General features: G+C 43.0%; 3 protein-coding genes across 4 annotated transcripts in view; 1 reads left to right on the plus strand and 2 right to left on the minus strand.

Moving 5' to 3' along the window:
- Positions 1–25025, minus strand: sigirr (single immunoglobulin and toll-interleukin 1 receptor (TIR) domain). Its single transcript, XM_080438391.1, has 11 exons — positions 24801–25025; positions 19593–19787; positions 17963–18178; positions 15921–16137; positions 11639–11766; positions 6933–7073; positions 5744–5887; positions 2880–2982; positions 2390–2540; positions 1297–1474; positions 1–217 (listed from the first exon to the last, which is right to left on the minus strand). The coding sequence occupies exons 1-11, from the start codon at positions 24859–24861 to the stop codon at positions 21–23; spliced, it is 1731 nt and encodes a 576-aa protein (XP_080294517.1). The 5' UTR covers positions 24862–25025; the 3' UTR covers positions 1–20.
- The window catches only part of LOC308091362 (CD81 antigen-like), a 156576-nt gene that overhangs the window by 121506 nt on the left and 8920 nt on the right, over positions 1–26150 (plus strand). The window lies entirely within an intron of this gene.
- Positions 1–26150, minus strand: part of LOC308091352 (E3 ubiquitin-protein ligase TRIM35-like) — a 194697-nt gene that overhangs the window by 80003 nt on the left and 88544 nt on the right. The window lies entirely within an intron of this gene.

Raw genomic sequence — 26150 nt, forward strand, 5'->3', positions numbered from 1 at the left:
TCACAGAGCGGTGTGTGAGGTCACATGTCCTCCTCGCTGACCAGGCAGTAGAAGTCGTTGCGCGCTGCGTAGCTCCGCGAGCCCAGGTCCGACACGTCGATGTCCACGGCCCGGGGCTCGAACGACGTGGGCGCGGCGGCGAACAGCGGCGCCAGCGTAGCGGCAGGGAGGACGGGAGCTCTGGAGGTCAGGGCCTTGTAGACCGGGAGACGCAGACCTGAGGGACAAACATAAAAAACACTGAACATGTAGATCTACACACGTATAGAAACACCTACAGTAGCTTATCATGTTATTATCTTAAAGGGACTACACCATGAATTTGAACTTTTCCTTCTTTTTTGTGTGTTTTTGGTCTCCCCGCCCTACCTCTCTTCTATCCCCAAAAAATACCCCAGTTTGAACACTCAGTCTTTCACAGCATATCTGGGGTTTTATGTAATTGACTAGCGGTACAATCCCTCCCGTTTTTCAGTTCCAAAAAAAACAATTGTTTTACTTTTTTTTCTCTCTTTCTTTTTTTTTTTTTTTTTTTTTTTAACTTTTTCCACTCAGAACCAGGAGATAACATGCATACAAACTGTAATAACTGTGATAACATGCAAACAAATCAGGACAATGTGGTATTGCAGGTGAAAGTGCTTTATAAGCCAGAGAGAAGTTAGTTGGAATGAGTATATCTGAGGCTTGATTTAGGCTCAAACCTTTTGAAAAAACGTTTGAGGGACATAAACAATATGATATTAAATGTCAAATATATTTTTTTAATTCATGGTGTAGATCCTTTAACTCATTCACTGCCAATAACTGCTCTGTGAATGATCCAAGCACCACCGAAGAAGAGTACACCCAGAAATCACGTGATCACAAAAAAAAAAGAAAACTAGGCATCTTCCATGTTAAAGGATTTATAAAAGTCAAATTTTCTCGGCTTTCTGTTCTTTTTCTGCTGTTTTTGCTGTTTTTTTAAAGACTTTGAAAAAAACCTTTAGAAGCAGTGAAAGATCTACAAGCTCACAACACGTCGCAATCGCGGCTATTTTCACTAGCTTGGGTCCCTGGAAAGCATCAAATTTCGCTTTTGGGTCACGACCAAAACAGTTTGTGAACCAGTGGGTTAATTATATATATTCTGTCAGGTTGGGGTTAGGTTTAGGTCTATAACCACACCCACCTGGGCGAAACACCAAATAAAGAGGGAGTCCCGCGGCGCGACAGCTGACCCACTAGTGGGTGTATGTTGGCTAGATCTACACTCTGGCATCGCATCCCATCCAAACCGTGCATATTATTTACCCAGGTCTGCAGACGGGTGGGGGTCTGGGCGACAGTCCAGATAGTCTGGGTTCAGGGTGAGGATGGGGTCCTTGTCGTCGTGGAGGAGGGTCTGGGGGTCTCCTGCGCCCTGGTGGTGGAAGACCACCCTGCGGGGCGTGGATAAGGCCAGCTCCTTCCAGAACGCAGAGGCAGGAGTCTGTATACAATCACAATGTCATTCATTATGTTATCTATTTTTTAATTTATTATAGTATTTATTTATGTATTTGTATTTATTCTTCTCCTTCCAGAACACAGAGGCAGGAGTCTGTACAATCACAATCACATTAATTACCATTTATAAAATAAAATAAAACTCCCGCTGCTGCTCTACCCTCCATCAGTGTTGCCAGATTCTGTGAGAGAAACAAGCAACCAGGTCTAGGAAAACCAGCCCAAACGAAGCGACTATGGGCCACATGAGCACTTTGACATATACATCAGCTATTTGAAAATAGCAGATCTACAAGCTCAAAACGCGTCGCATGAGCTTGTAGATCGGCTATTTTCAAATAAAATCTCGCGGGAACATTATAATAAGCAGATCTGGCAACCATGCCCTCCATCCTACCGACACCCCCACCCCCCCCACACTGACAGGCTCCGCCCCCAGCCCGTAAGAGTAGGTCATGTGGTGACAAAGACCCCCTCATCCCTCATCCCGATCCCTGATCCAAAAGAGAACCGAAGCTCGGCTTAACATTAGGTCTGGTTAACTTGATGTTATTGTAGACACCATGTCACATGACACCATGTCACATGACTGACACCATGTGACATGTCAATTTGACCAAAAAGTGAGTTAGGCAACTATGCTATGAGGCTAAAGTTTGTACTTATTACTAGTACTATGTAGTACGTTTGTATTTTCATATTTTGCTCAGTGCGTGCATGCGCGCGCTGTGTGTGTGTGTGTGTGTGTGTGTGTGTGTGTGTGTGTGTGTGTGTGTGTGTGTGTGTGTGTGTGTGTGTGTGTGTGTGTGTGTGTGTGTGTGTGTGTGTGTGTGTGTGTGTGTGTGTGTGTGTGTGTGTGTCTGTGTGTGTGTGTGTGCTTGTGTGGGTGTGTGTGTACCACAGAGTTGTGTCTCCAGGTCAGGAAGGTCAGGCGGTGCTGCAGCTCTTTCAGGGGCAGTTTGACCTCTGACCTCATGTGTTTGACTTGACCCTCCAGCAGGATGAAGATGGGCTTCTGGACCAGTTCCAACATGTGCAGCACACCCTGTCTGAGACACAACAACACAACATCTGTCTGAGAAACAACATCTGTCTGAGATACACAGCAAAACAGAATCTGTAGCGAACATTTATAACTCAAATCCTTGCTTCTGGGGTCCCTGGAACAACATATTTTCAGATGGGGGTCCCTGGAACAACATATTTTCAGATGGGGGTCCCTGGACATATCTTGAGATGGGGGTCCCTGGACATATTTTGAGATGGGGGTCGGCGGCCAAATAAAATGTTGAGTTTGAACACCACTAATATTATAGCAACATAAGTTTTTTCTGTTTGGATTTAGAAGATATTTTCCAGAATATTATCGTTATTATTATTATAATGACCTGAAGTTGTTCTGACACCAGTCCTGCTGCAGGTACGCATGAGACAGAACCACCATGAGACGACGACACCGACTGATGTTCATCAGCAGCTCTGCAGACGGGTCTGACACACGCACACACACACACACACACACACACACACACACACACACACACACACACGCACACACACACACACATAATGGATTAAAGGTTTCATGACATTCAGTTTTACCACACATTAAAAGTCTTTGTCATGGTCCTTCAAACGTGTATAGAAAGTTTTAACAAAAAATTCCACTCCATTGATCCATGGCAGGTGTTTTTCTCTCACATTTCTAAAGCCTTTTCAACTGCAATGAAAAAATAAATCTTTGCCTGCGGGTGTCGCTGGTGAGGGATTTTGCCTGTCAATCATCGCCTCTGCTCCGCCCCCCCCAAAGGAAAGGATAGGGGAGGGGAGGGGCGAGGAGGAGAGTGGGCGGGATTAATCGACTGTGACCTCACTGTCGAAGGGCCAAGCTCAGATTACTTTTCAGCCTAATTATTCAGAAAACCCCAGACCACAGAAAATCCACTGAATGTTCAAAGTTCAGATTTTTTAGGTGTATTTGAGGTCATAAAACCCCCAAAAAAACATAAAAAATTTAAAAAGTGAAAATGAATGTCATAGAACCTTTAAAGCAAAATAAAAGAATCATTTCCACACTTCAAAATGTTCATACATTTTTCAAAAATGTTCAAAAACAGTGGAAACGGCAGAGCTTGCAGATCGGCTATTTCCCCACTATTAATGTTTTTTTGAAAGTACAAAGTCATTCAATTATGTAAGTTATTGTGTCATTTCTGCCCCCGTGGAACTTTCAGTTTCTGAAGCCTAAAAGCCAAACAGAAATGTATATATTTTATTCATAATGCTCGACGACAGAAACATAATTCAATCGTTAATCGCTATTATTTGAGCAACAATTAATCGTCGAGTAAAATGTCATAATCGTCATAATCCCTCTTTCTTTGTATGTAAATATATATATAAAAACAAAAAAGGGATATTTACTTGCGAGGTGCCAGGGCCGGCGCGCCCATTAGGCAGAGTAGGCAGTTGCCTAGGGCGCCACTAGGGGGGGGGGGGGGCTTTATTTATTTTGTCAGGCTCCAGGTGGCGCTGTGGCAGAAAACGGTGGCGCGGTGCTGCCAGACATAGGATAGGCTCCTGTCCTCTGTATTACTTTCTGTTTAAAGAGACTGAGGTGCTCTTATTATGAAATCGGGGGGGGGGCGCCAGGAAAAATATTGCCCAGGGCGCCAAATTGCCCAGGACCGGCCCTGCGAGGCGCGACCTAAAAAAATGGGTCCGCGGCCCACTGTTTGGGAACCACTGTCTTAAAGGAGTAGTTCACCCAAAAAATTACTTATTTTCTAACAATTGCACACCCCATGAAGCCTTGAATCCATGGATTTATTTTAATTTTTGTTGCATTGCTAAGCTAATCATTTGATTCCCGTCTCCTACCGGCTAATGTATCCGGTAGGAGACACAAAGTAGATTCTCACAAAGTAGACGGAAATAGACCTGGTCATCAAATTATTGGCTTGGGAATGCCACAAAAACTAAAATAAATCCCTGAATTGAAGGCTTCATGGGGTGCGCAATTGATAGAAAATAAGTAATTTTTTTGGGCGAACTCCTCCTTTAACCTAACCTCAAAACCACACCCACCTGGGTGAAACACCAAAGAAAGAGGGAGTGCCCGGCCTAGTCACACAGCATTCTGCAATCACTAACTGTTCACTAATCACTAAATGGCAATCAGCAAAATCACTGTGCAGCCACCATCACCCTGGTAGAAGCAGTCAGCTTGCAGCAGTGAGAGAGCTGAATGGTTTGAATGACAAACAATTGCATTACATTCTGAACTTACCAACTTTGATGATGCATTATTTTATGCTCAACTACAAACTAGTTGTAAATGCAGGCTTTTTTTTTTTTAGATTTCCACCACCTGTTCTTCACTGATTTCTGGTTGAACTTCATAACACTGTGTTAAGTACACCTCAAGTGTAAATGTTCAGTGGTTTTGTTGCTAAGCTGTTTTGCTGAGTTTGGTTATCATTGTGCATGTTATTTTGTAAGGTATTCATATTGGCCTTTGTTGTGCACAGGCCAGACCATGTATGAAGATGATCCTGATGATGGTGATGATGGTGAGCTAAACACAACCCACTTGGAAATCTAATATTTGTTAGTACTAGTTACATCATGGCAAGCTAACCACACAACCTAAACCAAGTGTCATTGTGATTTAAATTCCTGGATCACAAACATTTTATAACAAACAATTGAAGGAATAGACATATTTCTAGAAAACGGGTAAAATAAAATAAATAGTGAACATACAGTATTTCAGTGGTTCTGTACCACTTTTCAGGACGTGTGTTCATATTTGAACTGGGGACCCCCCACAATAATCATATTTGAACTGAGGACTCCCCACAATAATCATATTTGAACTGGGGACCCCCCACCTGGAATTGTAGGAATTGAGGCATTACAGTACATTTAGCTTGACTCAGTTACACTGATGAATAAAAACGTTGTGAGCTTGTAGATCTGCTTTTTTCACTATTTCTGCCTCTTTCTTATATTATTTGACAATTTGGCCAATGTTTGACCGGCTTTTATAGTATAGTTTGTTGATTACCTTTGATGGCGTAACTTTTTTTCCCTTTCATTTCTCTTGTTTTGTTCCCTTTTTTTTAGGTATTGGGCCTTAAAAGTCCTTAAATTGTCACTTCACTATCATCTGGGGACCCCCCCCCACCAAAATCATGTGGGGTCCCAACCCACAGGTTGAGAACCACTGCAGTACAGCACAGTACCTTACCTGCTCCAGGTAGGATGTCGTTGTCATTCAGATGTACTTTGTGTCCCAGTTTATTCTCTAAGTGTGGTTTGAGGATGAAGTGAACAAACTTCCTGTCGTATTCGTTGTTTACGTAGGAGACGTAGGCATCGTACAGCTTTCCATCTGAAACACAACAAACACACAAGAGAGGTGTTTACGTAGGAGACGTAGGCATCGTACAGCTTTCCATCTGAAACACAACAAACACACAGAGAGGTGTTTACGTAGGAGACGTAGGCATCGTACAGCTTTCCATCTGAAACACAACAAACACACAGAGAGGTGTTTACGTAGGAGACGTAGGCATCGTACAGCTTTCCATCTGAAACGCATAGAACACACAGAGAGGTGTTTACGTAGGAGACGTAGGCATCGTACAGCTTTCCATCTGAAACACAACAAACACACAGAGAGGTGTTTACGTAGGAGACGTAGGCATCGTACAGCTTTCCATCTGAAACACAACAAACACACAGAGAGGTGTTTACGTAGGAGACGTAGGCATCGTACAGCTTTCCATCTGAAACACAACAAACACACAGAGAGGTGTTTACGTAGGAGACGTAGGCATCGTACAGCTTTCCATCTGAAACACAACACACACACAGAGAGGTGTTTACGTAGGAGACGTAGGCATCGTGCAGCTTTCCATCTGAAACACATCAAACACACAGAGAGGTGTTTACGTAGGAGACGTAGGCATCGTACAGCTTTCCATCCGAAACACAACAAACACACAGAGAGGTGTTTACGTAGGAGACGTAGGCATCGTACAGCTTTCCATCTGAAACACAACAAACACACAGAGAGGTGTTTACGTAGGAGACGTAGGCATCGTACAGCTTTCCATCTGAAACACATAAAACACACACAGAGAGGTGTTTACGTAGGAGACGTAGGCATCATACAGCTTTCCATCTGAAACACACACACACACACACACACACACACACACACACACACACACACACACACACACACACACACACACACACACACACACACACACACACACACACACACACACACACACACACACACACACACACACACACACACACACACACACACACACACACACACTCTACCAGTGGTGGGAAAAGTACTCGCATGTTTTACTTAAGTAAAAGTATCAATACTGCGATGTAGAAATACTCAAAGATCTCACCATTGAGTTCATAATCTCCATAGGAGTTCCTGTACCACAGTTTGATGTCCAGGTGACACTTGGAGTAGAGGACAGCACAGAGGAGCAGGCAGGCGGTCAGAACCAACGCAGCCATGACAGCAGCCGTGTGGCTCAGCTGATCTGAAACACAAACATTAACCCATTCAATCCCCGAACGCATCCGTCTGTGTCATTTTAAGATTTCTTTGGCTATTCAAAAAAATAGCAGATCTACAAGCTCATAGCGCGGCACGAAAAAGGCACACAGGCAGATAATACACAGAATAAGTTATGTCTTAATGAGATATCTACATATATGGGCATAACTGGGACACAGACAGACAGACAGACGGGTACAACGGCATGGCAGTCATGGCGCTACTTGTTCCTGTTTTTTGAACATTTTACATTTACTATCCGTATTGTTCAATAAAAAGCTTTTTAAACCGATCGCCGGCCATTTTCTCCGAATTCTCCATATGCTTTCGACTACATACCCCTATTGGTTGGGAGGTGTATTGCACTCTGAAACATTAGTTTAAAAAAAAAAGAAAATGGCCGGCGATCGCATTAAAAAGATTTTTATTGAACAATACGGAAGATATGGGTACTTAGACCCGAGCGCTTTAACTTGTTACATCCGTGGCCGGGGGGTCAGCACTTTATATTTGAAATGTGAATGTTTATGTAGATGTACGGGTTGTAAATGTAAAACATTCTCAAACCAGGAACAAGTATAGCGCCATGACGCTTGTGACAGACGAGCGTCATGTGAACCATGGCTAGGTACAACGGGTGCTCTGACAATGGCGAACGGGCAGAGCATAACCGGGTGAGGCATGCAGATCTACAAGCTCACAACGCGTTACGATGCGACACGTTGTGAGCTTGTAGATCGGCTATTTTCAAATAGCCTATGTATAAAATAGGTTAAAGTGGTTAATGTGTGTTTTATAATGTAATCATTTCTATCTGCAACAAGTAACTAGTAACTGAAGTCTTCAAATAAATGTAATGGAGTAAAAGTACAATATTTGCCTCTGAGATGTAGTGGAGTAGAAGTAAAAGTATTGGAAATTGGAAATACTCAAGTAAAGTACAAATACCTCAAAATTGTACTTGAGTAAATTTACTTAGTTAATTTACACCACTGATATTATGACGCATCTATGACGTATGATGTCTTAGCTACTGGTGATCAATTTACCATATTAGGGAGATCAACAGGCCATCAGCTTCTTTGATTGGCCAACCCAAGCCATTGCTTCGCGGATTGGTCAGACATTGCGCAACGTTCGTGCCGCTGAACCAATATAAACAATAGCGTCAGTCTTTCTTTACAGAGCAAGACCCCAAGAATCTAATTGCATAAGCGGTGGTTCTGATGTGAGACATGTTTCACTGTACGGTGCATATGAAAGTAAGAAGGAAAATTGGTCACACTGCTGTGACCTTGGGAAACAAAGTGTTCTCTTTTGGAGGTTTCTGTTACAGGAACACTGATCTCATTGGTGTTCATGTCTTCAACACTGTGTCTTTGCGCTGGAGGAAGTTGGCCCTAGTGACACCCGGAAGAGGAGAACGTCCCCTTGACGTTCCCTCCAGGTGCTCCGTCCACACAGCTGTGCTGATGCACGATGTCATCTACATGTGGGGAGGCTTTAAGCACAGAGGGGTGTCTCGCCACGACGCGCTTCATGCTTTCTATGTCGACACCCACAGGTGGTTCAAGCCCGCGGTTTCAGGGACTGTTCCAGAGGTGATCGCTGGCGACCCAGCCTGCGTCTTGGGGAAGGTCATGTATGTCCATGGAGGAACGAGTGACATCTACAAGTTGGACACCACCACAATGGTCTGGTCTTTAATCAACACCAGAGGAACTCCAGCACCTGGGTCAAGATGTCACTCTGCCACCATCATCGGGACAACAATGTTTGTATTCGGAGTCTGGAGGAACCCGGACAACAACATCAGAGTGTTTGACACATAAACTAACAGCTGGTTGAACACATCTTCTGCACAGCTTCTTCCAGAAGCACGCTACGTTCATTCAGCCTTTGCCTACAATGGAGAGCTGTACGTATGTGGTGGCTACGGCCATAAATGTTATACACACTTAGATGATCTGTAGAAATTCAATCCAAAGACCTTCTCCTGTAAGAAGGTTGAGCTCAAGGGGGCAGGCTTGAGTTTGATGTATCAAATGTCCTTTTGCATGGTGGGAGATCGTATCATCCTCTTTGGAAGAGAATACACAAATGATGAGCTAAGGATAAGGATCTTAGACTTGAGTCCTAGTCTGAAGACTTTATCTAAGCTAGCAGTTATTCAGTACCGTCTGGAGCGGTCAGAACTCCCACACAACGTCAGGTGGGAACTGGCAGCCTTGACTTCCAAAAGAAAATTAAAAGCATAGCCCTCTAAAACGATTAAAAAAGACTGTAAAGCTCACGAATATCATTGAAACAAAACAAAATAAAAGAACTAAATATAACGGAAAGTGGAAACAGGGTCCAAACACGGTGATGATGAGGAAGATGAACATGATGGCTTTCAGGAGAAGGTGATGTGAAGATGAAGACGCAACACAAACATATTAGTTTTCTTACAGTGAGGGGATTCAAACTCGCAACCCTACACCCGGTGAGGGAGTTTTTCTGTTGTTTCATTCACTAAACTAGTGCAGGACCCGTCACTCACGGACGACGACTTCATCATTATGATGTCACACATCTCCATATTTGGGCGTTTTTTTTTGGGTGCGGACAAGATGGGTTTCAGGAGGTTTCAGATTGTGGATGATGCAATGTTTACAATGTTTATTTTTATTTTTATTTCTGGGACCCCAATCTACACTGTAAAATCCTCAGTATTAACACATTGACCGCCAGAGGTTAATCTCATAATGTACTCACCAGTGCCAACGTGTTATTGTTGTTTTTTAGTTTTTTTCATGTCGCCATAGATCTTGTTAAAATCCTTAAGATTGAGCCGTACACGGTCTGTTTACATCCGCGACATCTCACTGTATCTCCCAGTGAAAACCGCATGTCAAACGGATCTCCATGATTGTAGTTAGAGCGGATTACGTTAAACAGTGATATGCGAGGAGAAAAAACTACAGGAAGAGAATTGAGTTTCAGTGTGCGCTTTAGAATGGGAGCCGACGTGATCGTCAAAACCGGATCCCAAATAATTCTGTTTCCGGTCATCAAACCGGAACCGGAAATGGATCAAAAAATTCCGAAAGTGCACCTGGAAAATTTTCAACGCGAATCGGCGGTTCGCGTAGATCTACGCGACTGGCATTCAATGTGTTAAAGGGGAATTTTTAAAGACCAAGGTTTTCTTACCTTTTCTATGACGTTATGATATCTTAGGATGAATGGTACTGTAGAAAAATGTCATAACTCCATCCCGGGTCTGCCACAGCTAAAAACGTGCGCCAATAGATCGCATATGTTAATAGCTTTTTCTTTTTTTTTAGATCTGACGTTCATAGTGACAGAACACTATGCAATGTGATTGTCTTGAATGCGCCCCACCGGAAGTCTCACTAGATGAGATTGAACAAAAAAAAAAAAAAAGTAAATACTCTGGCCTCCAACTGGTACAGACTGCCAGACTGCTAACTAACTCCAAGAAACGATGATCACATTACAGCCATCTTAGCTGCACTTCACTGGTTATACCTGTTAATATTCAGAATTGATTTTAAGACTTTACTGATGACTTTGACAGGCCACCAGCTACATCTAAGACACATTGCCTGGCAAAAAAATGTTCATCCAATTGCATTTCTTCACTGACGAAAATAAAGACTAGACTAACATGTTAGGGAGGGACTTTAGTGGAGAAGAGATCCAGTAGAACAAGAGATCCAGTAGAGCTAAGACTAGTGGAGAAGAGATCCAGTAAAATAAGACTAGTGCACCACTAAGACTAGAACTAGAACGCCACGCGATATCCGACACGAACGCCACGCATAGCCCGACACGAATGCCACGCCAAGTCCAGTTCAAATGTCTCACGAAGTCTCCCTGCCTATCACTCAATGAGTCTGACAGACCTACCAGAGTATCCTAGAACCGATGCTTTCACCTCAGACCTCAGGATTCAAAAGGACTGTGCCTTCTCCTCAGGCCCGTTTTTTTGTTTTTCGATTTGTCACGCTCCATCAAGGGGTCATCTGAAGGTCAAACCTCAAATAACGGACCATTTTGTCTATCGCTCCCCGAGTTTTCGGACAGAGATTTGCGGACAGTCTTTTTTTTGTTGCTTCGGAAAGATATTTGATGGCTTATTTCAGTATGATGATGTTATCATGCTGCTCTTTCCCCTTGTTCTGAATTACATTTTGTGACCTTGTTTGGAAAAGCTCTATAGAAAAAGGAAAAGCCGATCAATGACATCAGTCGTCTATGTCTATGACATATCTATTACATATGACTTTCTGTCTGGACTGCTGCTGATCAATGCTCACAATGTGCATTGTGCATTGTGAGCTTGTAGATCTGCCATTTTCAAATGGCCGAAATTTATATAGGGCTGAAGCGGTTAATGTATGTTTTGTAATAATAATCTAAATCTACAAAGTAACTAGTAAGTTAGTAAGTTTTCAAATAATTGTAGTGGAGTAAAAGTACAATATTTGCCTCTGAGATGTAGTGGAGTAAAAGTGCTGGGTTATAGTCAGTAGTTCTTACTGTTACTCTGCAGGTTGTAGTCAGTGGTGAGGTTCCTCAGCTTGCAGCTGTAGAGGCCAAAGTCTGTCTGCTCTGTGAGGCTCACTGTCAGGGTGCTGGAAACCAGTACCTGTCCTGGACTGGGAGACCTGTGACAGTAGGACAGAAACCAGTAAGAGTCCTGGACTGGGAGACCTGTGACAGTGGGACAGAAACCAGTAAGAGTCGGACTGGGAGACCTGTGACAGTGGGACAGAAACCAGTAACTGTCCTGGACTGGGAGACCTGTGACAGAATATAAACCAGTAAGAGTCCTGGACTGGGAGACCTGTGACAGTAGGACAGAAACCAGTAAGAGTCGGACTGGGAGACCTGTGACAGTGGGACAGAAACCAGTAACTGTCCTGGACTGGGAGACCTGTGACAGAATATAAACCAGTAAGAGTCCTGGACTGGGAGACCTGTGACAGTAGGACAGAAACCAGTAAGAGTCCTGGACTGGGTAATCTCTCAAGAACAGATTCTGCTCTGCGTTTGAATCTGTCGGGGGGGTTCGTCATATCGCGTACGCACTGGCCTACAAGTGGGCGTGCCCTCAGATCAGGAAGCAGGCCGCGCTTTACCCAATCAAATGTAGTGGGCGGGATTTACGTGTCTGCCGATCCTTCCCCACTAGAAACAAACCGAAACTCATTTAACAATAGCGTCCTCGGAGCAGACAAAACCACGGAAAGATATTCACACTTTAACTTGCTCTTTCATCATAGAAACAAGTGGGCTTATAACCAAAACGATCCATGTTCTCTGGGAGAAGTGGTGTTAGTGTTCCGTGGAGAAATATTGTTAGTGGGAATGAAAACATAGTCGCACCACCGGAAGTGAAAGGCTGAAGGCAGACCAAAACCCTGGTTTCCTTGTCGACTTCCTCCCAGAGCCAAGTGAGATGAGAAAAACAGCAGAGGGCTCTGTTTTTCCTTTTCATTTGGCGATGGGTTCCCAGATTGTGGACTGGGAGACCTGTGACAGTAGAACAGCATCACAACCACAGTTATGCTGCCCATCGTGTCCCGGCTTTTAACCCAATTAAACCTGAGGTCTCTAAATCCTGACGTTTTCTGAAGAAAAAAAACATCCAATATTTTTTATTTTTTATTTTTTCATTTACACAACTACTACACACAGAGGTTTTCCCAGCTTGAAAGGTATAATAGCGTACAGGTGTTCCAGGTCTAAACGGGGTTTTAACCGGGTTAGGAACACTATACATGTATACTGTTGTGTTTTGAATAATGTCACGACATTTGCTCAAATAAAATAAAAAAAGGAAACTGAACCTGGCATCCCTGTTTTTGGGCATCTGCTCATTATAGGAGAAGGTTTTCAAAAAACTGGTTGCGACACGTCGTAGATGCCCAAACCTAGCCTGGGACCAGACGAATCGTCCAGTGCAAAAAAAAAAAAATGCCCTCTGCGATTTGGGTCTGGCACCGCTCCGTTGTGAATCCTTTTCCTGCTCCCGAAGTCTGGGGGTGACCAATCAGGGCCCAGTATTCAAATATGGGAGACTGTAATATGGGAGACTGTAATTGGTAGTTGGTTTGGTAGGTCCTAACCAATTGCGTCGCGAGGCTAGCCCAACCCGATCTCCAAGAATTTAGTACACATTGCACGGAGTGGTCATTCCGTGCATAGACGACTGGAAAACCTGAAAATCCGTGCAGAGCCGCTTCGCATCTCCCCCATTGTGACTAAACCATTTCGGAGGCGCGCAGTTTCAAGGGAACTGTCGCCACGTAAGGGACCACCGAGTGAGCTAAAGCGAACGAGTTGCCGCCCCGAACGTTGCGACATTCCCTTGAACCTGCTCAGCGCCATTTGAGTTATGTACCGATAGGCACAGAAAAAAACATTTTGTTGTGGGGACTGCTCTCCTTCCGGGTTTTTCCGGGTTGCAACTGGTTACGCCCACCGTGGGACTCGCCGTACATACACACGGATTGTCGGGGTTTCTAGGCTACTATGCACGGAATGACGTGCACTGGATCCGTGCAATAGAGCACCGAAGTCTGACGTCACTGCCACCAGAGGGCGCTGTTTCACGGGTTCGTGACTTTATTTTTTGTGTTGAAATCCCCATTGGAGAATCTTAGATCACGTCATATAAGAACTGTGTTCCAAACATAAACACACCACCCCGGCGTTTCTGTCAGGGGGGTGGCTCTGCATCGTTTATGATATTCATTCATATTTGATACAGCCTGTTTCTCGTGAAAATTGAATTAATTCTGCCTTAAAAGTCTTAAGAAGTGCTACTTCCGGGTCTGATATCACTGTCCCCACAGCAGCCGCGTTCATGGGAAATGTAGTCTTTGGGTTGTTTGACTCGTTTCTAGTGTTTATATTGTGTTACTCTTTGGGTAAATGTGTACATTTACACCTTCAGTTGATGCTTCATATCCATATGAGTAAAATCGCCGGGGTGGTGTGTTTATTTTTGGAACACAGTTCTCCCCAATGAGGATATCAACACAAAAAGTAAAGCCACAAACCTGTGAAAAAGCGCCCTCTACTGGCAGTGACGTCAGGACTTCGGTGCTCTATGTATACTAAATTCTTGGAGATCAGGCTGAGATGCCGGGATATCTAGATGGGCTATTATAGATCAGATCTATTTCTGAAGCGACTATTTTGATTATGACTATCTTTTTTTAAAATATACTTTTGGGTCTTTTTCTGCCTTTATTGATATACAGTAGATAGACAGGAAACGAGGAGAGAGAGACGGTGAGCGACACGCAGCAAAGGTCGTTGGGATCGGGACTCGAACCCGTGACATTTCATCAAAAGATACAAACTAGACTAAAACGTTAGGGATGGACTAGTGGAGAAGAGATCCAGTAGAACGAAAAGACAAGTCATTTTATGTCTGGTTGTGCTCTGGAAATAGCAGATCTACAAGCTCACAGCTGCGACGCGTTGTGAGCTTGTAGATCTGCTATTTTCAGCATGCACCCAGGTGTAAAATCTGCCATTTCGACGCCATCAAGGCACCGCCAAAACACATTTTAGTCGACTATAATCTTATGATATTTAGTCGACTAAAACTAGACTAAAACTAAAACATTTCAGAATGACTAAAATATGACAAACTAAATGGAATTGTATTCAAAAGACTAATGACTAAAACTAAATCAAAATTTGCTCTCAAAATCAACACTGGGGGAATGTACCCCCCTCCCTAAACACCTGAGAGCACCACAGTCCACTGATGCTTTTTTTTTTAAGTACTAAAAACCTACCTTTTTAACAAAGACTTTTCTTAATTTTCATGTGATGGTTTGGTTGCCTTTACTGTTTTTAAACCCTGTAGCACTTTGAGGTTTGCAAAAATGTAAAGTGCGTTATAAATAAAATGTATTATTACTATTTTGTATCAGCAAGTTGTCAGAAAATAGCTAAAATAGCAGATCTAAGAGCTCACAGTAGATCGGATATTTTATCTACATTTGATAAAATGACAAAACATATATATATATATATATATGTACAATGGGTTATTCATTTACAAAAAAATAACTTATAAAGTTGAAACATGGAGATACCAGGTTTCTGTAGGACAGAGTCAAACCCTAGCCTGGTAAACCCTGCTGGAAAATCTCATTTCCATTTGATTTCAGGAAGGAGTCTGGCATGATCGCCCATTCTGCAATTTTGGCTGTGGGCTGGAGTTGGGCGGGAGACGGAGTAATACCGTTGACTGACAACCCCTTCAGCCAATCAGCACTGTCCCACTTCAGCCAGTGCATTTTTACCACTTCCAGACTATGTGACGCAACGGGACTTTTGAGACGGCCATGCCCAAAATAGGTTGCCTTATTCGGATACATGCGTGTCACTGCCCGCCCCTGCCGGTTCTCTAAATTTTTATTTTTAAATAGGCTCTGTCATGATTAATTGACCACATATATGAAGTTAAACAACTAAATTCTATCCAAACGATATCTTATAAGTAAATTCCGTGCCTCAAAATAGAAGTTTGAGAGCTTTTAAAACAGCGGAGAAAATAGCGCACAGAAAAGATGGCTGCCGTTCGTGTTTGGTCGGCTGCATTCAGGCTGCAATCGGTGCCATTCGGGCTCACTCGAACTCGCCACCTGATTGGCCAACTTTCGCTGTCAATCACAGAACGATGAGCGACGACGCTGATAGGCTTGTTTTTTTGGTAATGCGCTAGAAACGCCCATACAAGGCTTCAGGCCAGAGATTTTCCGGAGGGAGGGTTTACCAGGCTAGTCAAACCCACCTTGACGAGGAGTTGAGATGGTGCAGCGTGTGGTTGTCCAGGGGGCGGCCATCTTTGAGCCAGGTGAAGGTGATGTCACAGGGCGGTCCGTGGGGGTCCCAGGACAGCAGGGCGTCACAGGGCAGGGTGGGCGTGGCCCCCAGGTGGGTCCACACTGACACCGGACCCCCCGCCGCTGCTGGGCTCCAGGAGATCGGCGGTTTAGAACACTGAGATTCTGGACAAATAAAATAATAATAATAATAATAATAATATACTTTTATTAGAAGGATGAACCCCTTGAGATCAAAAGGGTTTATTTGTCACTCTTAGCACAGGTGCAGTGATTAGTGAGCTCACAGACAGAGGAGAGCACACTCTGTTCTTACCTGACGCCAAACAGACCAGAAACTGAGCAACAACAAAGCATGAAAGAGCAACACACTAAGGTTCACTGGTCCATTCATTTTGCTGTATCCACAAGTTTCCTAGGGCGTTGTGGGCATCACTTCCTGTCGATTTGATCCAATCAAATCCAACGAAATCCAAACTTGTGGATAAGTGCAGTGTGCTTCAATGATGTTTTTTCCATCCTGAGCGCAGCACATGTTTTTCATTGTTTATAACGGGATCGCCTCGTTTTTTGGAAACTCCAGCAGCTTGGCGTTGCCCTGGGCATTTATTTACCGTACCTTGTATAAAGACTGTGGCTAGGTACTGGTCAGCTCCCCAACGACATATTCGTATTTGAACTAGGCTACAAAGCCATCATTTTCCCTCTTTTTTTTTTTTTTTATTTAAATTTTTATCCCGCGATTTTTGTAACTCATTTTTTTCACCCGGTGCCAATTTCCTAAGTGATCCTGGGCACTACACCAGCCCTACACCAGTATTACACCTGTCACCCCACAGTAGGGAGGCCAGGGCCGAGCTCATGCTTCCTTCAGGCATGAGAGCCAACTGACCTTCTTGTCACCTGACAAGGGGGAGTTTCCCTGGTTGGACGTAGCGCGTGGAAGGAACACGTTATTCCAACCAGTTCCCTTCCCCTCCATCAGGCGCCCCGGCTGTCATGGGGGAGGCGGTATAGTGACCAGGATTACTACATGTTTTTGTGAGGGTATTAACTACCCTAGGAGACACGGGGAGAACATGCAAACTCCACACAGAGTAGGCCCTTTCGCCAACCCCACCTAGGGTATGGGCGCTGATGACGCGGAGGAGAAGACACGCCCCCAGTGCCCACAGCGTCCCCGGCGGGAATCGAACCCAGGACCTTCTAGCTGTGAGGCGACAGCGCTACCGACTGCGCCACCGTGCCCCTCATCATTTTCCCTCTTAACGTGCTGTTTGTTTTGATATTAATTATGTGGGGTATGATAGATCAAACAGGATAAAGTAAACGTTAATATTGCGTCTTTTGACAGAGTCGATACATTCAAACTGTCACGCTCAGGTTTTCATGCCCAATTAAAGCTCTAATCCCCTGTACTGGTCATCTGCGACACACAAGCCAAGTTCATGCCCGGAACAGATACACAGACACTGCAGGTTTGATGAATGTATAGATAGACGGGTGTGTTGGGTTCAAACTCTGTTGTTAAGCCGTGACGTATGCGCCCCGTCAGAACAACTTCCGGGTCCAAGTTAAAGTACCAAAAGTAAAAGTACTGCTTATGCAGAATGTCCCATTTCACCAGATTTCGAATGCATAAAAATCTTTTGAAAATAGCAGATCTACAAGCTCCCAATGCGTCGCATTGTGAGCTTGTAGATCGGCTATTTTCAAATGGCCAAAATGTATTTAGGGCTAATAGTGGTTAATGTATGTTTTGTAATAATAATAAAAAATCTACAAAGTAACTAGTAACTTAAGTTTTCAAATAATTGTAGTGGAATAAAAGTACAATATGTGCCTCTGAGATGTAGTGGAGTAGAAGTAAAAGAATAGAAAATTGGAAGCACTCTGGTAAAGTAAAAACACCTCAAAATTGTACTTAAGTACAGTACTTGAGTAAATGTACTTAGTTACTTTCCCACCACAGACCATAATTAACGCTTACCTTTAACAACGAGACGCACAGTGATCCGGGCCGAGCCGTTCACCATACAGGTGTAGTTGCCCTGGTCCTGGAGGCTGAGGCTGGGGAACTCCAGGAAGGCTTCCCCCGTCTGAGGACGCAGAACCTGGGCAGGACCCCCGGAGGAGGACGCAGGACCCCCGGAGGAGGACGCAGGACCCCCGGAGGACGCAGGACCCCCGGAGGAGGACACCGGACCTGCGGAGGAGGACAAAGGACCCCCAGCAGTGTTGATTTTGACATCAAATTTTGATTTAGTTTTAGTCATAGTCTTTTTTTTTTTTTTCAAAATTTTTTATCCCGCGATTTTTGTAACCCATTTTTTCACCCGGTGCCAATTTCCTAAGTGATCCTGGGCGCTACACTAAGCCCTACACCAGCACTACACCAGTCCCCCACAGTAGGGAGGCCAGGGCCGAGCTCATGCTTCCTTCAGGCATGAGAGCCAACTGACCTTCTTGTCACCTGACAGGGGGGAGTTTCCCTGGTTGGACGTAGCGCGTGGAAGGAACACGTTATTCCAACCAGTTCCCTTCCCCTCCATCAGGCGCCCCGGCTGTCATGGGGGAGGCAGTATAGTGACCAGGATTACTACATGTTTTTGTGAGGGTATTAACTACCCTAGGAGACACGGGGAGAACATGCAAACTCCACACAGAGTAGGCCCTTTCGCCAACCCCACCTAGGGTATGGGCGCTGATGACGCGGAGGAGAAGACACGCCCCCAGCTAGTCATAGTCTTTTGAATAAAATTCCTTTTAGTTTTAGTCATATTTTAGTCATCTGATATGTTTTAGTTTTTGTCTGGTTTTAGTTGACTAAATATAAGATTTTAGTCGATTAAATCTACAGTTGATTTAGTCGACTAAATCTACAGTTGTTTTAGTCGACTAAATCTACAGTTGTTTTAGTCGACTAAATCTACAGTTGTTTTAGTCGACTAAATATCATAAGATTATAGTCGACTAAATCTACAGTTGTTTTAGTCGACTAAATATACGATTATAGTCGACTAAATCTACAGTTGTTTTAGTCGACTAAATATCATAAGATTATAGTCGACTAAATCTACAGTTGTTTTAGTCGACTAAATATAAGATTATAGTCGACTAAATCTACAGTTGTTTTGGTCGACTAAATATCATAAGATTATAGTCGACTAAATCTACAGTTGTTTTAGTCGACTAAATATCATAAGATCATAGTTGACTAAATCTACAGTTGTTTTAGTCGACTAAAATGTATGTTGGCGGTGCCTTGATGGCGTCGTAACGGCTGATTTTACACTTGGTTGCATGCTGAAAATAGCCGATCTACAAGCTCACAACTGCGACGCGTTGTGAGCTTGTAGATCGGCTATTTTCAGAGCGCCTGAGCGCAACCAAACATAAAAGGACTTGTCTTTTAGTTCTACTGGATCTCTTCTCCACTAGATCCCTCACTAACATCTTAGTCTAGTTTTTATTTGTCGACGAAATAGTCAATATATTTAGTCTAGTTTTAGTCATCATAGCTTAGTTTTTATTTAGTTTTTATCTAGTTTTCGTCAGTGAAAAAAGGTAGTCTACGAAAAAGTTTCGGCATAGTTTTAGTCGACGAAATCAACACTGACCCCCAGAGGAGGACGCAGGACCCTCGGGGAGCCGGCGACAGTCTCTCATCCAGGTCAGCTGTCCGGGGGGGCCGGAGCTCTGGCCCAGGGTGGTGGTGGTGGTGGGCTCCACAGGACAGCTGAGGCGATACGGAGACCCCTGCTCCATGACCACCTCCTCCTCCAGAACGATGCCCCCATCCATACAACTCTGAGCTGTTCAGACAGTGAGAGAAGAGATAAATAAATGGTAAATGGTGCATTTATATAGCGCTTTTATCCAAAGCGCTTTACATTGATTGTGCCATTAACCCATTCACACACACATTCATACACCGATGGCGGAGGAAACCATGCATGGCACCAACCTGCTCATCGGGAGCAATTAGGGGTTCAGCGTCTTGCTCAAGGACACTTCGACACTAACTCTGGGGGAGCCCCCCAGCCCTGGATGATGAATTATACTGGAGCACAAAGTGGACAAAATACCTGAGGCTGTTGTCTATAGTACAGTGGTTCTCAACCTTTTGAATATCGAGGACCCCTTGATGCATTTCTATGGCCGTAGTGGCGCTCAGGTTTTGAGGTACCCCTCCCCCGAGTTAGAACAAGACTTCTTGTCTTCATCTCCCATTCACGCTGGGAAAGACCTAGCCGGTTGAGCATAGATATAGAAACCTAGATACCTCATTGGCCTATCTGCAGTTCGTTGGAGCGACCTGTTTCGTATGGTGGCCGCCATATTTCCGGGGGGCACTGGCACTGGCCAATCACAACGCGTTGACTACTGGCCAATCACTGCATGTCTTTTCCAGGACTTGTCAGAATCTAGTTGTCCCGCCCCCACCTGCCTCTGATTGGCCTACCGAACGCCCCCTTCTGTGACGCACTTGCTTCCCCCCCGGAAGCGGAAGCGCGCCCGTCATACAGACGCCTCAGAGCCAGAGGAGGCCTCTACCTTTAATATGTCTATGCGGTTGAGGGTCTAAACGGAAGTATAACGCCCAAGGAAATGACGTTGACGCTTTACAAATCTGTTTACATTCTCCGTTAATGAAACGAGTGTTATGATTGGTCGGAAAATATCGTTTTCGGGGTGGAAATACGTACGAAGGACGTCCCGCCCCCTATAGACACTCTCTGCATTAGGTCCCGCCCCCTATAGACACTCTCTGCATTAGGTCCCGCCCCCTATAGACACTCTCTGCATTAGGTCGTGACCAGGCTTTTCTCTTCACAGATGAGTAAAGGCTGGGAACGAGGCCATCTCCCATTAAGACCTGAGGCCGATTCTAAAAATGTTTTCTGAATCCTTAGCTGTAGTATACAACCCTCGTAGACGTATTTATGATTCTGACGTTTTCAATCTACGAGAGTTGTAGGGTGCACTTCCCATAGTGACCTGGACTTTCTGCACTATGCCCCGTAGACACTCCAAACATTGTACAAAATGAAAATATAGGCGCTTATCGCCGAGCCCCAAATGTTAACTGGGTCTACGGGGTAGTAGTGTAATGTAATAATCCATATCTTTCAATAAAGAAGTGTTTTAATGCCGTCTGTGGCCGAACGCCATTTTTTCACCCTCGTTTACTTCCTGTTTACATTTAGTGTAATTCTGGGTTTCACCGGATGCGCCCCCTCACTTCCCGTCACTACCGCCCATTGGGAACTTCCGACAGAATCGGCCACAGACGGCATTAAAACACTTCTTTATTGAAAGATATGGATTATTACATTACACTACTACCCCGTAGACCCAGTTAACATTTGGGGCTCGGCGGTAAGCGCCTTTATTTTCATTTTGTACAATGTTTGGAGTGTCTACGGGGCATAGTGCAGAAAGTCCAGGTCACTATGGGAAGTGCACCCTACAACTCTCGTAGATTGAAAACGTCAGAATCATAAATACGTCTACGAGGGTTGTATACTACAGCTACTGAATCCTAACATTTTGAAAAAAATATGAAATAAAATTTTTCACGATTTTTCAAAAAATAGCAGATCTACAAGCTCATGGCGTGGCACTCATATACTCACGCTATTTTGAATAGCCAAAGAAAATCTAATGTGACAGATGCGTTCCAGGTCTTAATGGGTTAATGAAAATGGATTATTGTGAACCTTTATTTTGGGGCTATACGTTAGTAGTTTTTCTTTTTTTCTGTTCTTTGGGGGGGGGGTTCCAAAATGTTGCCTCTTTCATACATTATTTAACAATTTGGTTAAAGGAGAATTTTGGACTAAGTTTTTCTTACCTTTTCTATGATGTTATGATATCTTAGGATGAATGGTACAGTAGAAAAATGCGTTTCACTGTTTCAGCCCAGCCCAGCACATTAACTCTGCAGCCGCACTGAGGCCCCTGCTGGAAAGCATCCCAGCCCAAACATTAACCTAACTAATAATTGGGCCGCGCGACCCGGAAATGACCGTAATAATCCTAAAACAGGAGCGAAAATATTTTTCAAAAAAACTTTTTTTTTCTTCTTTTTTTTGTCCAGCGGCCCACTGGCCCTGCGGCCCACCGGGCATTTGCCCGGTGGGCCAAATGGCCAGTCCGCCGCTGGCCACAGCTTAAAACGTGCGCGGATAGGCCTTGCGTTAGATCACATATTTTAATAGCTTTTCCAAAATTCTCCTTTAAGGTTTGACCAGTTTTTATAGTATAGTTTGATTGCTTTTGCTGCCATAATCTGGGGACCCCCCCCCCCCCCAATCATGTGGTCCCGACCCACAGGTTGAGAACCACTGCTGTAACACATGCAGCGAGTAAATGAGTGTAATTGTCTTTTTGTCATCTGTAAAAATGATCTAGAGCTGTACCTTATGCTTTTTATAGGAGACTGTAAGCAGCCTGCTGGCTTTCATTGTTGACTAAACACTTCAAGATGAACTAATGAAGCATGAAGGTCAAAGTGTTTACTTTCCATCCACACACAGTGTGTGTGTAGAATGGCTTTTCTAACGAGGCAGATCGTTATTTTTTTCATATCATTATTTAGACTGATGCTAGGTTCACCTGGTTTACCTGTGATCCTATAGTTTACTGAGACACTACACTGTCTCTCTGTATTCTATGGTCCTATAGTTTACTGAGACACTACACTGTCTCTCTGTATTCTATGATCCTATAGTTTACTGAGACACTACACTGTCTCTCTGTATTCTATGATCCTATAGTTTACTGAGACACTACACTGTCTCTGTATTCTATGATCCTATAGTTTACTGAGACACTACACCGTCTCTCTGTATTCTATGATCCTATAGTTTACTGAGACACTACACTGTCTCTCTGTATTCTATGATCCTATAGTTTACTGAGACACTACACTGTCTCTCTGTATTCTATGATCCTATAGTTTACTGAGACACTACACCGTCTCTCTGTATTCTATGATCCTATAGTTTACTGAGACACTACACTGTCTCTGTATTCTATGATCCTATAGTTTACTGAGACACTACACTGTCTCTCTGTATTCTATGATCCTATAGTTTACTGAGACACTACACTGTCTCTCTGTATTCTATGATCCTATAGTTTACTGAGACACTACACTGTCTCTCTGTATTCTATGATCCTATAGTTTACTGAGACACTACACTGTCTCTCTGTATTCTATGATCCTATAGTTTACTGAGACACTACACTGTCTCTCTGTATTCTATGATCCTATAGTTTACTGAGACACTGATCATCAAATTATTGTCTTAGGAATGTGACAAAAAGAAAAAGAAATCTCCATGGGGTGACTAATCGATAATTTATTTTTGTTTTGGGGTGAACTATCCCTTTAAGTAAAAACATCTGAGTATCCTACTTCTTGCTAGCCCTGGCAGAAGCCCAGAATAACGTGTTAAAAGTGCAAACAGTCCAGATTTCCTCTGCAGTCACAGGTTGTGTGGTTCGTGTGTAGTCACAGGTTGTGTACCTTGGTTTCTTATTAACCAACACAGAGCAAAGTCCATGGTTGGGGGGGTGTTGTTGTTGTTGTTGGCCAGCAGGGGGTGCTCTCATGTGACTGTGGTGGTCAGGTCATGTTTTTGTCACCTGATGTGATTCTCGAGTCCAAATCTTTATTACCTTTTAATTCTTTGTACAATAATAACGAACCACTAATCAATTATTCATCATAGGCTACATGTCAGGTCAGGTTTATGTATATAAAACAACAGCAGTTGACCCAAGGTGCTTTCCAAGAGACAATAGCAGCAAAATATTGACCATTATAGTCAGTGGTGTAAAGTAACTAAGTACATTTACATTTAAGTACTGTACTTAAGTACATTTTTTAGGTACTTAGGACCACTTCAGCCCTATTTTATACCTAGGCTATTTGAAAATAGCAGATCTACAAGCTCACAACGCGTCGCGATGCGACGCGTTGTGAGCTTGTAGATCTGCTATTTTCAAACATTTTTGTACTTTTACTTTTGGTACTTTACGTATATTTTGATGCCAGTACTTTTGTACTTTTACTCAAGTAACATTTTGAACACAGGCCTTTTACTTGTAACAGAGTATTTTTATGTTGTGGTATTGCTACTTTTACTTAAAAAATGTAACATCTGAGTACTTCTTCCACCACTGATTATAGTCCATATACAAAGCAATAACAAAGCCTATAACATAATTATAATTAATAAACACAAGTCTGAACTTCTAAGAGTTATTTTTTTCTTTCATTCAGTGTCAAAACGAACCTCAATAAAATGTATTTTTTAAGACAAATTAATAATCTTATGAAAAGTGTTGGAATTATATGGAAGTGGGGCAAAAAAACACTTTATGTTAATGAGTTCGGTGTTAGTCAGTGGTTCTCAAATTGGGGGCCTGGGACCCCCAGGGTTTGTTCTGAATCAAGAACAAACCCTATTTTTTTTTTTTTTTTCTGGCTATTTTCAAAACACATTGACACATATGTTGACATGCTCTCTTACTGGCACAATAATCTCTTCTAATGGGGGTCCACGGCCTAATATATCTCAATTTGGGGGTCCTTGACTTGAGCATGTTTGAGAAAGACTCTTCTAAGGCTCTAAGCAATAGGTTTAAATAAATACAATAAAATAAAAATAAACCATTATAAATCTCTACTTTACCATCAGGTTTAAATAAATACAATAAAATAAAATAAACCATTAAATCTCTACTTTAACATCAGTAATAGGTTTAAATAAATACAATAACATAAAATAAACCATGATAAATCTATACTTTACCATCAGTGTTGCTGCTCCATAGATCCAGTGTTAACAGCATGAGAAGCACCAACAGTCTCATGATTCTTTCAGGTCATTTAACTCTTACATTGATTCATTACATCCAGGGATTAAATAAAAACAGCACAAAGTGATGTCTATAGACGCGTGAGTCATCCCACCCGAACGTTGTTTAGACGCAGATATTTCACTTTTGACTTCTAAGTGTTTTTTTTTAAGAGGAGTCACCAGGCTAACCTGGCAGACTGGTTCTGGGACGGACCATCCTATTGGCTGAGGGGGAGTCACGTGACTGCTTCTCTGCATTCACCTGAGTGTTGCAGTAGCCTTTATATAGCCCTGAAACATGATGACAGTCATGGCGGAACTTCAACCTGGTTCTAGCTCTTTTTTTATTTACAACCCGTACATCTACATAAACGTTTACATTTCAAATATAAAGTGCTTACCTCATGAAAATGAATGTAACAAGTTGGAACGCTTTGGTTTAAGTACCCTTATCTACCGTATTCTTCAATAAAAAGTATTTTAATGTGATTGGTGGCCATTTTCTTCACATTTTCTCCATGTGCTTTCAACTATGCGACCCTATTGGTTGGAAGATGTACTGCACTCCGATACATTATAACTCTATGAGAAAATGGGCACTGATCGAATTAAAATGTTTTTTATTTAACAATATGGAAGATACGGGTACTTATACTTACCCGTTTCAATCATTTACATATTTGGCCGTGGGGTCAGCACTTTATATTTGAAATGTGTACGTTTATGTAGATGTACGGGTTGTAAATGGAGAAAGTGCCAAAACCAGGTTGAAGTGCCGCAATGACGCTTGTGACAGTCAGACGAGCGTCATGTGAACCATGGCTACAGGAGCCTGAGATAAACTCCTTTTTATTTGATTTGATGTAGTGCAAGTTTTAAAAACAGGGGGTTTATAAGAGGCCTCTACCATATATAATACATTTCTAAACATATATATATATATATATATATATATATATATATATATATATATATATATATATATATGAGGCTCTATCTATGTATAACAGATTAATAAACTGTGTGTACGTGTGTGTGTGTGTGTGTGTGTGTGTGTGTGTGTGTGTGTGTGTGTGTGTGTGTGTGTGTGTGTGTGTGTGTGTGTGTGTGTGTGTGTGTGTGTGTGTGTGTGTGTGTGTGTGTGTGTGTGTGTGTGTGTGTGTGTGAGAGGCAGACAATGTGTTACGACACGCTATAGAGCGTCGCAGTTCCCGCCCACTTCCTGTTTTTTTTGGTGCCGGAAGAAAAAACTCAATGCATTTTTCCATTGACATTTCCAAAAATATTTATATCTATTAATTT

This window comes from Gymnoscopelus braueri (assembly GCF_963280865.1).
Source record: "Gymnoscopelus braueri genome assembly, chromosome: 9".
In the NCBI taxonomy this organism is placed as follows: Eukaryota; Metazoa; Chordata; class Actinopteri; order Myctophiformes; family Myctophidae; genus Gymnoscopelus; species Gymnoscopelus braueri.

Coding starts and splice junctions, on each gene's coding strand:
- sigirr (XM_080438391.1), bottom strand. CDS start 24,861: ATGAGACTGTTGGTGCTTCTCATGCTGTTAACACTGGATCTATGGAGC. Junction 7,074..11,638: donor CTACAACCTGCAGAGTAACA/GTAAGAACTACT, acceptor TTTGTGTTTCAG/ATCAGCTGAGCCACACGGCT. Junction 5,888..6,932: donor TGGAGATTATGAACTCAATG/GTGAGATCTTTG, acceptor GTTGTGTTTCAG/ATGGAAAGCTGTACGATGCC.